General features: G+C 33.3%; 1 protein-coding gene across 1 annotated transcript in view; it reads right to left on the bottom strand.

Moving 5' to 3' along the window:
- Window positions 1-2949: 2949 nt before the first annotated feature.
- The window catches only part of LOC129228443 (meiosis 1 arrest protein-like), a 44849-nt gene continuing 32391 nt past the window's right edge, over window positions 2950-15407 (bottom strand). The window contains exon 6 of the mRNA XM_054863124.1: window positions 2950-3099. Within this exon, the coding sequence (XP_054719099.1) occupies window positions 2950-3099 (150 nt within the window). The remainder of the gene's footprint in view (window positions 3100-15407) is intronic.

Here is a 15407-nt window from a genome sequence, read left to right as displayed (position 1 = left end):
ATAGGGTAGTTTTCGTCCCATTATGAGGGGCAAAACCCCCTTTCTTCTTCTTCATCAGCACAACAGCCTGGTGCAGGTCAAGGCTTTTTCCGTCTGCTTCCTCCAGGCGGTACGACACGTTGCCAGGTTTCTCCACCTGTTCACTCCCAAAATTTTAAGGTCCTTCTCAACACTATCCAGCCACCTTGTTGCTGGTCTTCCCCTTCTCCTTGTACCCTCAATCCTTGAAAAAGTTAGCTTTTTAACCGGGTCCAGATCTGCACGCCTAAATACATGCCCCAGTCATCTGATTCTATTGGCTTTAATTACTCTTAAGATGTTGGGTTGTCGGCATTTACGGTATACTTCAAAGTTATATAAACTTCTCCAAGTGTCATTTTCTTTTACTGCTCCAAAAATTGCCCGAAGGATCTTTCTTTCAAAAATGAGAAGTCTATTTTCCTCTGTTTTATTAATTGCCCATGTCTCACTACCGTATAAAATGATCGGTCTTATGAGGGTTTAAAAACCCTCATAACCACTTTTGTATTTGTATTTGTATTAATTGCCAAATTTTTACTGTTTATTGGAAACATTTCGGGTAGCATCATTGTTGGCCCTATTTTGGGACGATTTCTACGGTAAGTTACACATTATACAATAATTTAGATTGCCGGTGTAGCGCTGGATATTATGTATTTAATGGAGATAGGGATTATAAGGGAACTGTTTCACTTTATTTAAGAATAGTTGACCTCACTCGAATTGGATTTTTTGGGAATTACCCAAACTGACTTCTTTACAACTCCTGAACGTTTTCGTGATTTATTTTTTGTGATTTTTGGGTTTCTTCTCACTTTTGCCAGCACATTTCATTTACTCCCTTTCCCCCTAATTTTCAGTTTTAATCATACCTTTTGATACATTTAAGGGGGCAGGCAATTTGAAATTTCGGCGAAACTAGAGACAAACAATGTTTTGGTAACTATTTGACCTCCGCCTGTAATGACCATTAACTTGAATCAATTGAAAAAAAAAAAAAAACTACATCAACGTGAGCGAAGCCGCGGGCAAAAGCTAGTTTTAAATAAAAGTTTGATATCTAACGGAATTTATTTTAATTTTTCATTTTTCGATAAGAAAGCACCTTTTAGCCCCTGGCAAACCTGATTAGTTCACATGCATAGGCAGGCAACCTTACTTAAGCATTTCGTTTACAACTTTTACTCTTTATTTGTGATAACAGTTTTTGGAAACTCAATGAGGGTAAATTACTTCTTTTGGGCACTTTTTAGACTCCGGCAACTCTGATTAGGGACCAAAAAAGGGTAGTCACCCTTACTTTGGCGTTTTATTTACAGCTTTTACTCTTCATTTATGACAACAATTTCCGGAAACTCGGTGAGAGGTAAATTATTTCCCTCTTAGGGCACCTTTTAGCCACTGACAACCCTGATTGGGGACCCGAAAAGAGTTGGCAACCTTTTACCTTCATTTATGATAATATTTTTAAAAACTCGATGAAAGTAAATTACTTAATTTTAGGCACCTTTCAACCTCTGGGAACTCTGATTAGTTCTTTGTGAAAGAGGTAGAAATTCTTACTTTCGCGCTTTATTTACAACTTTTACTTTTCATCTATGGTAACAAATTTTGGAAACTCGATGAGGGTAGGTCAAGTCTAGTGGGATCTTAGACTCTAGGTACGTTTAATATGATATCTTGGTACCTTCTCGATTTGCCAAGAAAGTTTTAACAGCATTATTGCTAATATGGTCAAAGCTAGGAAAGAATTGCAAGCAAGAAACAAGAATTTAACCCGCCTGCAATTCTTACAAAGCTACAGAATCCAGAGATTTATTCGCTCTCATCGGGAACTTAGTCAATCCGAGCGGGCCGTAATCGAACTGAAGCCGAAATACTTAATAAGTACGTTCGGTTAATCTTTCAACTGGGAGCTAAAAATATTTTTCACAACAGTGAGAAGTCTGTATTTGTGCAACTTGCAGCAATTCAGGAAACGTTTTAGCAAAGATATTTCATTTTCTCAGGAAGTGGATAAAAACTTGTGAAATCCCGAAAAGTTCCACGGAAATAATTAGTAACGTTTCGGATTTTTTTAGTGCTTGTGTCATTTATTGATAAAAGTTTTACAGTTCGAAAACTACTAAAAATTTGGAAAAATATGAATTTTATCTAACTTTTATTTTAAGTAATTTTACTAAATTCAGAGTATATTGATACACTACATGTTCGGTCAAAACTTTGCGCTCTGAATTTCAAATGCATTGACATGAACTAATTTGATAGTTAAAAAAAGTGTAAATATAATTAGCAAAAACAGAGGCTTTGGAAATTGTATTTGGACGATAGGAATATCATGAACTCTCTGTGACAAAGCATCCTTTTCTTATAGATGTAAAATATAGATGTTTTCTTATAGTGTATAGACTAAAAAGTAAAGTAAGAAAATACAACGTCAAAAAGCACGAATTGCAGATTACTGCAGACACGTGTTTCGGCGTTATCCATAAGCTCATTTCTTTTGCATTGAAAAAGGAGTTCCTTGTAACGCCGAAACGCGTGTCTGCAGTAATCTGCAATTTGTGCTTTCTTACTTTATTATTTCTTACTTTACATTGCTCTCATAGTTTTCGTATTTGATCTTTTAGTTTTACCTGGAAATATCGTTCTTTTGGTTTTATATTTGATATTTCTGCTATAAACTTTGTTCTTTTGCAGTGATGTGATCTGTCTTGTTTGGATTGAATTGCGAAATAAAGCCAAAACTGAAACAAGTAATCAAAAAAATTTTGGCAAGGTATAAACAATCATCTCGCTTAAAAACGGTTTCTGGAAAATTAAATTATATTAACTATACAAGATACACGCACCATATTTTTTTCAACTTATTTCATTCTTAAACACATATTGTACTGAAAACTTTGATAAATTTTAATTTCAATTAACTCATTCAAAATCATCAGTGAACTTTTTCTTCAACAAAGCAGACGCCGTCAAGAATTCAGTACCAGAGGCCGGTTCACTTCGTTTACGAGAAGATACTTCCGCCACTGGAGTTACACAACATCTTTTCTTCTTCTTAGCTCCAGTTTTGTCCTATTTGGAAAAGAAAACCGTTTGGATTGTTATTAAGCTTGAAGTGTATTTCTTTAGTTTTGAAATTAATACTGCTTTGTTGAAACAGTTAACTTTGAAACACGCTATCCAGGGGTGGATACAGACTACCATTTTAGAGGGGGAGGGGGTTCATGCTGAACAACGATCCGCTGCTTGAGTGTCAATTAAAAGCACCAAATTGTCCAGGAATAAGGGCACTTAATGGGGCACAAAAATTAAATATTACTAGCTGCGTGCCCGGCGTTGCACGGGCTACTTAAAAAATGAAAGAGATGTCCAATTGATGTTTTTGTATTACTCTGACATCGGTTTCTAAAGCGCTAAGGAGTAAATAAATACGCGTAATGCAAGGTTAGCAAAACACCAGTAGAGCATATTTTTGGCAAATATCTCTTTAACGTTAATCATAGTTATCAATGATACAAGTTATGAGTATTTTCAATTAGCACAAAAAAGATGAAAATGTATGCATTATCAACTATAATCTGTGTCTGTGCTCACGTTAAAATGAATTACATCTGATAGACTATATCTGAAATATTTATATACAATTACAATCAACTTTTTACATAAAATGACACACACTTTTTGGTTGATTACATGAAACTAAAGCATTAAGACTAAATAAATACCAATAAGAATTAATTTAATACCAAGTCATCAGATTCCAATTTAGCTTTAGTTAAAATCCTTAAAAAAAATCTTTTTTGTTCAACTCTGTTTCACAAAGAAATCCAAACAATCTTAATTTAACATGTTCTTTTAACGATAAGAACTGTATTTTAAAAATAGAAACAAGGAGGAAAAAGAGAGTTATTACAATTCGAAAACTCACCCATGTGACGGGAAAAAGTCCAACAAAATAAACATAATTAGTCGCACATCCTAAGTGTATCAAAATATGAGGCCGGTGAATGATAAACTTACAATACAATCAATAAACATAGCTAAAGAAAAAACTTTCATATGCTGAAAAGAGTTAAGAACATTGAATGTAAAAAATAAACGAGCTGATGTGTGCATCACATGACTTCCTTTTACTCCAATTTAATGTCATTTTCTCATTATTGGCAGTTTTAATATGATTCAATAGTTTACTCTCTAAATATCACCAACAGTGGCCAAATTGAAACCAGATTAAAATAAAATAAAAAAAATCGTCGCCAAGTTGGCGAAAAAACTTGGCGACCAAAAGCTTGGCGATACGTCACCAAGTGTTTACCAAATTATAACACCACTTAAGTTTGCATTGATATTAACAATGATTTCCCCCCAAAAAGGTGCAAAAGACCCCCTTAGGAACATCCGAAAGCAACCAAAAGGGGAGGTGCACAACTAGACCCCACTACGAGTCTATGTACCAAATTTCAACTTTCTAGGACATACCATTTTTGAGTTATGCGAGATACATACGCACATACGCACATACGCACATACACACATACGCACATACACACATACGCACATACATACAGACGTCACGAGAAAAGTCGTTGTAATTACCTCGGTGATGGTCAAAATGGATATTTCGCGTGTCTATACATTCTTAGGCACTTTTCCGCATGTGGTCGAATCGAAAAAAAAACTCAACATTCATTTGGGGGTGAGCAAAATGGAAATTAAGGGCGATTTTTGAGTGAAAATTTTTTCGCGAATACAATACTTCCTTTTTTGTAAAAGGAAGTAAAAAAGGACAGACGATAAAATAAAGGCTATGTCCGAATGGGGCAACTAATTTTAAACTAATTTAAAATGAAATTCTAGATGGAAACGTTGTTTTAAGATTTGGACAGCAGCCAAAAAAAATCTCTTTTAAAACAATTATTAGAATTGTACTTGCTCGCGCATATGCAAAATGGCAACAGGAAAGAAATAAAAACTCCTGAATAACGTTATGGTTATTAACGTTTTAATTAATATCTCTGCTAAATAAAGTCGCAGAATTACGAGATTGGTCCTATTGTTTTCTTTGGAAAATTTCGAATTGATCGGTATCTCGTTTGACTTTCGATTCGCAGCGGTTCTCGAGAAGATCGATCTTCAGACTGGACGGACGGACGCGAACAGATTTTAATATTATAGTGGATTTTCATAAGCAATGAAAAGAAGTAGTATTTAATATTATAGTGGATTTTCATAAGCAATGAAAAGAAGTAGTATTTAATATTACTAGTCGACCCGTGCGGAACTCCGCACTGTGCTTCAAATCGTTTCATAAGGCATTTCGCTCTAAGAATTTCAAAGGAAGAACATTATGAAGAAGAACCGAAAAAAAAGTAAGCGCAGAAGAGAAGGCATGTAATTTAAAGACATCAGTAACAAAACCTCGTTAAATACAACGTTGTGATAATTTGATCATAGCTCCCCTTTTAATCGTACATATTTTCAATGCAAACATAAATGTCATTAAAAGTGTGGCTGAGTGGTGACTCGTGAAAAAGCAATAATTGTGCATGTGAAAAAACAGGTTGTGGCAAATACAGTCCTGCACATGTCAGCATCTGACGGGAAAAAAAGAAACATTAAAGAGATATTTATTGGCACGTATTCGAATTGGCGCCATTCTGACTAACAGCCCGACACCCCAACAAACCTAGCAATTGCGCCTTCCTTTTCGAAAGCTATTCATTGAAGGAATGCGTAGTAAAAAACAGCAAAAATCTTTTTGCCAAAACAAAATAATAATAATAAGATCATGCTTCTATGTTTTGTCATTCACCAGCATGATACGATTTAAAATTATCCGAAAAGCATGGAATTTGATTAAAGAATGACGAAGATCTCACGTAGCGATTGAAACAAACGTTCTAGAGAAGTAATAAATTTGATTGAAAATAAGTGTTTTTATCTTTGAATATTGAACTATTTCACATAGAAGGTTGCTTTAACCGTTACGGCTTAAATGCCCTCACATGTTTCTCTTTTAATCGAACACTTAAAATTCAAAACCAAAACCAGTTGAACTGAGTCCGTTCTTAAGTGTAATTTTTCGAACGTAGACAAAATGTATTTTTTTTTCAGCAGAAAGCAGAGGAGTAGAAAATAATTTCTTGCTAATGAAGTTGATAATACTTTTAATGCTTTATATCGTATTCGCGCGAATAAAAAATTAAAGGTTTACTGAGTGAAACTCGTAGTTTTAATCGGGCGTAGTATTTTTTCATTTGTACAAAAGGTCGAACACTGCTATTAGAAACATCTACATTTTAGCATACAATAAAAATGTTTTTCTGCACAAAAAGGATTTCTTTAGGTAAATCTAATACTTTTTTATGCTTACATTATGTTGAGTGGTCTGGATGTAGTCAAAGAACACAGTTCGATTAACAATCAACTTATCCGAATGGTAACTGTAGCCTGCATAAAGGAGTCGAAACACCAAGTAGCATTCCCACTGCATTTATTTTATTAGGTGTGTATGTTATGAGCACATGTAATGCGTAATACGAATATAAATTTGATATTATGTCGGACAGCCCAAGCTTGCCCGAAGTTCAGATAGTTTATAGCCGAACGCGCTACCGAAAAAAACTTATCAATTAAACCGAACAACTAAGTCCAGTGCTGTTAAGCTTTATTAAAATATGAACACACACAAAGGCTTTTTTTTTTTTTTTTTTTGCCGAAAGCGACGTAAAAAATGGAAAACTGCATTAGAACTTTGCTTTAAAAAATGCATAAGAACTACAGGCAGCATCAAGGTTTTGAAACAGCAAGAGGCGATTTCGAAAACTTGAATTTTCGACCGTAAGTCTTTTTTTCGTCATTGGCCAGCCTGATAAGTTTTAAAATGAGAGGGGATTAATATATAAGATAAGATATTGAAGAAAAATGTTTTTATTTTTGAAAATTTTTACAATTTGTTATCGCAGGCTGCTTAAACCGTTATAACTTAGATGGCAGCACGTGTTCATCATTTAACAGCACGGTTAAAATACAAAATAAATTGAACTATGCTCTTTTTTAAGCGTAGCTTTTCGAATGTAATAAAAATGTGATAAGCTATTTGTTTTTTAGCAGAAAGAAGAAAAAATATATATTTTACCCTTCAAATTGAGGTAGTATTTTATTTATTTGTACAAAGAGTCAAAAACTCATTAGAAGAATATATATTTCAATATACGATTTTTTATTTTCTTTCTGAACAAAAAACAATTCTATTGTAGTCTGAAATCTTAAACCTGTTACTTATATTTTCGCTTACATTATGCTTTAATTTTCTTTCCAGAGCCAAAGCTTCAAAAAAAAAAAAAAAAAACACGTGCAATTTCGAAGTAATTTAGCACAAAATCACTAAATGTTTTCATAACAGCAAGGAGCATTTCCTTCTCATTTATTCTATTCCCTCATAGTTGTTATTCATTTAAATTAGTGTTCATGTAATGCGCGATATTTCTCTAATTTTTTCGTTGCAGATTGTCCGGACGTGGGCCCGAACACGTAATCTCCTGGTTACGAAGAGAATGCTCTGCCGATCAAGCTACTCAGCTCTGTCAGTCATAGCGCAAATTAAAGTTATAAGTTTGACCGAAAACCTTATTCTGGTTCTTTAAAACAGGTTTTTTCGGCTAAAAGAAACAATTTTTAGACCTTGGGTCTATTTTTCGTCAGTAGCCAGCACCATAAGCTATAAAATTAGCCGTAAATCAAAGAAATCGATCAAGAATTGAGGGAAATTTGGCGTAGAAACTAAAAACAGGCTACAGAAATAATATATAAGGACTAGTCGACCCGTGCGGAACTCCGCACTGTGCTTCAAATCGTTTCATAAGGCATTTCGCTCTTTAAGAATTTCAAAGGAAGAACATTATGAAGAAGAACCGAAAAACAAGTAAGCGCAGAAAAGAAGGCATGTAATTTAAAGACATCAGTAACAAAACCTCGTTAAATACAACGTTGTGATAATTTGATCATAGCTTCCCTTTTAATCGTACATATTTTCAATGCAAATATAAATGTCATTAAAAGTGTGGCTGAGTGGTGACTCGTTAAAAAGCAATAATTGTGCATGTGAAAAAAACAGGTTGTGGCAAATACAGTCCTGCACATGTCAGCATCTGACGGGAAAAAAAAGAAACATTAAAGAGATATTTATTGGCACGTATTCGAATTGGCGCCATTCTAACTAACAGCCCGACACTCCAACAAACCTAGCAATTGCGCCTTCCCTTTCGAAAGCTATTCATTGAAGGAATGCGTAGTAAAAAACAGCAAAAAAGCTTTTTGCCAAAAAAAAAATAATAATAATAATAATAAGATCATGCATCTGTGTTTTGTCATTAACCAGCATGGTACGATTTAAAATTATTCGCAAAGCATGGAATTTGATTAAAGAATGACGAAGATCTCACGTAGCGATTGAAACAAACATTCTAGAGAAGTAATAAATTTGAATGAAAATAAGTGTTTTTATCTTTGAATATTGAACTATTTCACATAGAAGGTTGCTTTAAGCGTTACGGCTTAAATACCCGCACATGTTTCTCTTTTAATCGAACACTTAAAATTCAAAACCAAAACCAGTTGAACTGAGTCCGTTTTTTAAGTGTAATTTTTCGAACGACGACAAAATGTATTTTTTTTTCAGCAGAAAGCAGAGGAGTAGAAAATAATTTCTTGCTAATGAAGTTAATAATACTTTTAATGCTTTATATCGTATTCGCGCGAATAAAAAATTAAAGGTTTACTGAGTGAAACTCGTAGTTTTAATCGGGCGTAGTATTTTTTCATTTGTACAAAAGGTCGAACACTGCTATTAGAAACATCTACATTTTAGCATACAATAAAAATGGTTTTCTGCACAAAAAGGATTTCTTTAGGTAAATCTAATACTTTTTTATGCTTACATGATGTTGAGTGGTCTGGATGTAGTCAAAGAACACAGTTCGATTAACAATCAACTTATCCGAATGATAACTGTAGCCTGCATAAAGGAGTCGAAACACCAAGTAGCATTCCCACTGCATTTATTTTATTAGGTGTGTATGTTATGAGCACATGTAATGCGTAATACTAATATAAATTTGATATTATGTCGGACAGCCCAAGCTTGCCCGAAGTTCAGATAGTTTATAGCCGAACGCTCTACCGAAAAAAACTTATCAATTAAACCGAACAACTAAGTCCAGTGCTGTTAAGCTTTATTAAAATATGAACACACACAAAGGTTATTTTTATTTTTTTATTTTTTTGCCGAAAGCGACGTAAAAAATGGAAAACTGCATTAGAACTTTGCTTTAAAAAATGCATAAGAACTACAGGCAGCATCAAGGTTTTGAAACAGCAAGAGGTGATTTCGAAAACTTGAATTTTCGACCGTAAGTCTTTTTTTCGTCATTGGCCAGCCTGATAAGTTTTAAAATGAGAGGGGATTAATATATAAGATAAGATATTGAAGAAAAATATTTTTATTTTTGAAAATTTTTACAATTTGTTATCGCAGGCTGCTTAAACCGTTATAACTTAGATGGCAGCACGTGTTCATCATTTAACAGCACGGTTAAAATACAAAATAAATTGAACTATGCTCTTTTTTAAGCGTAGCTTTTCGAATGTAGTAAAAATGTGATAAGCTTTTTGTTTTTTAGCAAAAAGAAGAAAAAATATATATTTTACCCTTCAAATTGAGGTAGTATTTTGTTTATTTGTACAAAGAGTCAAAAACTCATTAGAAGAATATATATTTCAATATACGATTTATTATTTTTTTTCTGAACAAAAAACAATTCTATTGTAGTCTGAAATCTTAAACCTGTTACTTATATTTTCGCTTACATTATGCTTTAATTTTCTTTCCAGAGCCAAAGCTTCAAAAAAAAAAAAAAAACACGTGCAATTTCGAAGTAATTTAGCACAAAATCACTGAATGTTTGCATATTAGCAAGGAGCAATTCCTTCTCATTTATTCTATTCCCTCATAGTTGTTATTCATTTAATTCAGTGTTCATGTAAGCGCGATATTTCTCTAATTTTTTTGTTGGAGATTGTCCGGACGTGGGCCCGAACACGTAATCTCCTGGTTACGAAGAGAACGCTCTGCCGATCAAGCTATTCAGCTCTGTCTGTCATAGCGCAAATCAAAGTTATAAGTTTGACCGAAAACCTTATTCTGGTTCTTTAAAACAGGTTTTTCGGCTAAAAGAAACAATTTTTAGACCTTGGGTCTATTTTTCGTCAGTAAGGTGCAATTTTATAGCACCTTAAGCTATAAAATTAGCCGTAAATCAAAGAAATCGATCAAGAATTGAGGGAAATTTGGCGTAGAAACCAAAAACAGGCTACAGAAATAATATATAAGGATTATTTTTTTTTTCTGAACAAAAAACAATTCTATTGTAGTCTGAAATCTTAAACCTGTTACTTATATTTTCGCTTACATTATGCTCTATTTTTCTTTCCAATGCCAAAGCTTAAAAAAAAAAAAAAAAAAACACGTACAATTTAGCACAAAATCACTAAGTGCTTTCATATCAGCAAGGAGCATTTCCTTCTCATTTATTCTATTCCATCATAGTTGTTATTCATTTAATTCAGTGTTCATGTAATGCGCGATATTTCTCTAATTTTTTTGTTGCAGATCGTCCGGACGTGGGCCCGAACACGTAATCTCTTGGTTACGAAGAGAACGCTCTGCCAATCAAGCTACTCAGCTCTGTCGGTCATAGCGCAAATTAAAGTTATAAGTTTGACCGAAAACCTTATTCTGGTTCTTTAAAACAGGTTTTTCGGCTAAAAGAAACAATTTTTAGACCTTAGGTCTATTTTTCGTCAGTAGCCAGCACCTTAAGCTATAAAATTAGCCGTAAATCAAAGAAATCGACCAAGAATTGAGGGAAATTTGGCGTAGAAACCAAAAACAGGCTACAGAAACTAGTCGACCCGTGCGGAACTCCGCACTGTGCTTCGAATCGTTTCATAAGGTATTTCGCTCTTTAAGAATTTCAAAGGAAGAACATTATGAAGAAGAACCGAAAAAAAAAAGTAAGCGCAGAAGAGAAGGCATGTAATTTAAAGACATCAGTAACAAAACCTCGTTAACTACAACGTTGTGATAATTTGATCATCGCTCACCTTTTGGTCGTACATATTTTCAATTCAAACATAAATATCATTAAAAGTGTGGCTGAGTAGTGACTCGTGAAAAAGCTAAAATTGTGCATGTAAAAAAAACAGGTTGTGGCAAACAGAGTCCTGCCCATGTGAGCATCTGACGGGAAAAAAAGAAATATTAAAGGGATATTTATTGGCACGGATTCGAATTGGCGCCATTCTGAGTAACAGCCCGACACCCCAACAAACCTAGCAATTGCGCCTTCCTTTTCGAAAGCTATTCATTGAAGGAATGCGTAGTAAAAAACAGCAAAAAAGCTTTTTGCCAAAAATAATAATAATAATAATAAGATCATGCTTCTATGTTTTGTCATTAACCAGCATGATACGATTTAAAATTATTCGAAAAGCATGGAATTTGATTAAAGAATGACGAAGATCTCACGTAGCGATTGAAACGAACATTCTAGAGAAGTAATAAATTAGATTGAAAATAAGTGTTTTTATCTTTGAATATTGAACTATTTTACATAGAAGGTTGCTTTAACAGTTACGGCTTAAATGCCCGCACATGTTTCTCTTTTAATCGAACACTTAAAATTCAAAACCAAAACCAGTTGAACTGAGTCCGTTTTTTAAGTGTAATTTTTCGAACGTAGACAAAATGTTTTTTTTTTTTTTTTCAGAAGAAAGCAGAGGAGTGGAAAATGATTGCTTGCTAATGAAGTTGATAATAATTTTAATGCTTTCTATCGTATTCGCGCGAATAAAAAATTAAAGGTTTACAGGGTGAAACTCGTAGTTTTAATTTGGCGTAGTATTTTTTCATTTGTACAAAAGGTCGAACACTGCTATTAGAAACATCTACATTTCAGCATACAATGAAAATGTTTTTCTGCACAAAAAGGATTTCCTTTTGGTAAATCTAATACTTTTTTATGCTTACATTATGCTGAGTGATCTGGATGTAGTCAAAGCTTAAAAAAAGGAAAAACACTCTTCGATTAACAGTCAACTTATCCGAATGATAACTGCAGCCTGCATAAAGGAGTCCAAACACCAAGTAGCAATCCCTCTGCATTTATTTTATTACGTTTGTATGTTATGAGTATATGTGATGCGTAGTACTAATATAAATTTGATATTCTTTCGGACAGCCGAAACTTGCCCGAAGTTCGAATAGTTTATAGCCGAACGCTCTACCGAAAAAAACTTATCAATTTAACCGAACAACTAAGTCCAGTGCTTTTAAGCTTTATTAAAACATGAACACACACACAGGCTATTTATTTTATATTTTTTTTGCTGAAAGCGACGTAAAAAATGGAAAACTGCATTAGAACTTTGCTTTTAAAAAATGCATAAGAACTACAGGCAGCATCAAGGTTTTGAAACAGTAAGGGGCGTTTTCGAAAACTTGATTTTTCGACCGTAAGTGTATTTTTCTTCATTAGCCAGCCTGATAAGTTTTAAAATGAGAAAGGAACATTATATAAGATAAGATATTGAAGAAACATTTTTTTATTCTTGAAAATTTTTACAATTTGTTACCGCAGGCTGCTTAAACCGTTATGACTTAGATGGCAGCACGTGTTCATCATTTAACAGAACGGTTTAAAATGCAAAATAAATTGATCTATGCTCTTTTTTTAAGCGTAGCTTTTCGAATGTAGTAAAAATGTGATAAGCTATTTGTTTTTTTGCAAAAAGAAGAAAAAATATATATTTTACCCTTCAAATTGAGGTAGTAATTTTTTTATTTGTACAAAGAGTCAAAAACTCATTAGAAGAATATATATTTCAATATGCGATTTATTATTTTTTTTCTGAACAAAAAACAATTCTATTGTAGTCTGAAATCTTAAACCTGTTACTTATATTTACGCTTACATTATGCTTTAATTTTCTTTCCAGAGCAAAAGCTTCCAAAAAAAAAAAAAAAAAAACAGGTGCAATTTCGAAGTAATTTAGCACAAAATCACTGAATGTTTTCATATCAGCAAGGCGCATTTCCTTCTCATTTATTCTATTCCCTCATAGTTGTTATTCATTTAATTCAGTGTTCATGTAAGCGCGATATTTCTCTAATTTTTTTGTTGCAGATTGTCCGGACGTGGGCCCGAACACGTAATCTCCTGGTTACGAAGAGAACGCTCTGCCGATCAAGCTACTCAGCTCACTCGGTCATAGCGCAAATTACAGTTATAAGTTTGACCGAAAACCTTATTCTGGTTCATTAAAACAGGTTTTTCGGCTAAAAGAAACAATTTTTAGACCTTGGGTCTATTTTTCGTCAGTAGCCAGCACCATAAGCTATAAAATTAGCCGTAAAACAAAGAAATAGATCAAGAATTGAGGGAAATTTGGCGTAGAAACCAAAAACAGGCTACAGAAATAATATATAAGGATAGTGGATTTTCATAAGCAATGAAAAGAAGTAGTATTTAATATTATAGTGGATTTTCATAAGCAATGAAAAGAAGTAGTATTTTAAATATGTACTTTCAAAAATAAAATTAATGATTTAAAAAGTCTACCGAAATTGTTTACAGTTTAATTCATATTGTTTACAATTTCATTCATAAAGAGTTTGAACACAATGTCGATGGATACTATTTTCGGCGGTTTAGGGGGGATTTTTAGGGACCCCCCATGACCCTCCCCTTGCATCCGCTACTAACGGTATCCAACTAGTTTCGGAGCAGTTTTTTTTTTTTTTTTAACCTTATTATGAAAGAAATTAATGTTTTTTAGAAACAAAAGGATTTTATAACATGTATTTCACTTAAAAATAAACCATAATATCATTTTTTTAATGGGTAGTTTTTCGGTAGAAGTGATAGAAATTTACCCGTTGGGGGAGACGCAGTATTAAAAAACATTAAAATTAAATTTCACACAATTTGGTTAGATTATTTCACATGTATGAATGTTAAAAATGTAACAGATTGTAGGTTAAGAAATGTTTCAAGAATTTTAAGATTTATGACAAACTAGTCGACCCGTGCGGAACTCCGCACTGTGCTTCGAATCGTTTCATAAGGTATTTCGCCCTTTAAGAATTTCAAAGGAAGAACATTGTGAAGAAGAACCGAAAAAAAAGTAAGCACTGAAGAGAAGGCATGTAAATTAAAGACATCAGTAAGAAAACCTCGTTAAATACAACGTTGTGATAATGTGATCATCGCTCACCTTTTGGTCGTACATATTTTCAATTCAAACATAAATATCATTAAAAGTGTGGCTGAGTAGTGACTTGTGAAAAAGCAACAATTGTGCATGTAAAAAAACAGGTTGTGGCAAATACAGTCCTACCCATGTGAGCATCTGACGGGAAAAACAGAAACATTAAAGAGATATTTATTCGCACGGATTCGCTTTGGCGCCATTCTGATTAACAGCCCGACACCCCAACAAACCTAGCAATTGCGCCTTCCTTTTCGAAAGCTATTCATTGAAGGAATGCGTAGTAAAAAACAGCAAAAAAGCTTTTTGCCAAAAAAAAAATAATAAAATCATGCTTCTATGTTTTGTCATTAACCAGCATGATACGATTTAAAGTTATTCGAAAAGTATTTAATTTGATTAAAGAATGACGAAGATCTCACGTAGCGATTGAAACGAACATTCTAGAGAAGTAATAAATTAGATTGAAAATAAGTGTTTTTATCTTTGAATATTGAACTATTTTGCATAGAATGTTGCTTTAACCGTTACGGCTTAAATTCCCGCACATGTTTCTCTTTTAATCGAACACTTAAAATTCAAAACTAAAACCAGTTGAACTGAGTCCGTTTTTTAAGTGTAATTTTTCGAATGTAGACAAAATATATATATATATATTTTTTTTTTTCAGCAGAAAGCAGAGGAGTAGAAAATGATTTCTTGCTAATGTGAAGTTGATAATAATTTTAGTGCTTTATATCGTATTCGCGCGAATAAAAAATTAAAGGTTTATTGGGGTGAAACTCGTAGTTTTAATTTGGCGTAGTATTTTTTCATTTGTACAAAAGGTCGAACACTGCTATTAGAAACATTTACATTTCAGCATAGAATGAAAATGTTTTTCTGCACAAAAAGGATTTCTTTAGGTAGATCTAATACTTTTTTATGCTTACATTATGTTGAGTGGTCTGGATGTAGTCAAAGAACACACTTCGATTAAAAATCAACTTATCCGAATGATAACTGTAGCCTGCATAAAGGAGTCGAAACACCAAGTAGCATTCCCACTGCAT

Source organism: Uloborus diversus, chromosome 8 (assembly GCF_026930045.1).
Source record: "Uloborus diversus isolate 005 chromosome 8, Udiv.v.3.1, whole genome shotgun sequence".
Lineage (NCBI taxonomy): Eukaryota > Metazoa > Arthropoda > Arachnida > Araneae > Uloboridae > Uloborus > Uloborus diversus.
The sequence above is the reverse complement of the archived record's forward strand: the minus strand, read 5'-3'. Positions and strand labels throughout refer to the sequence as shown.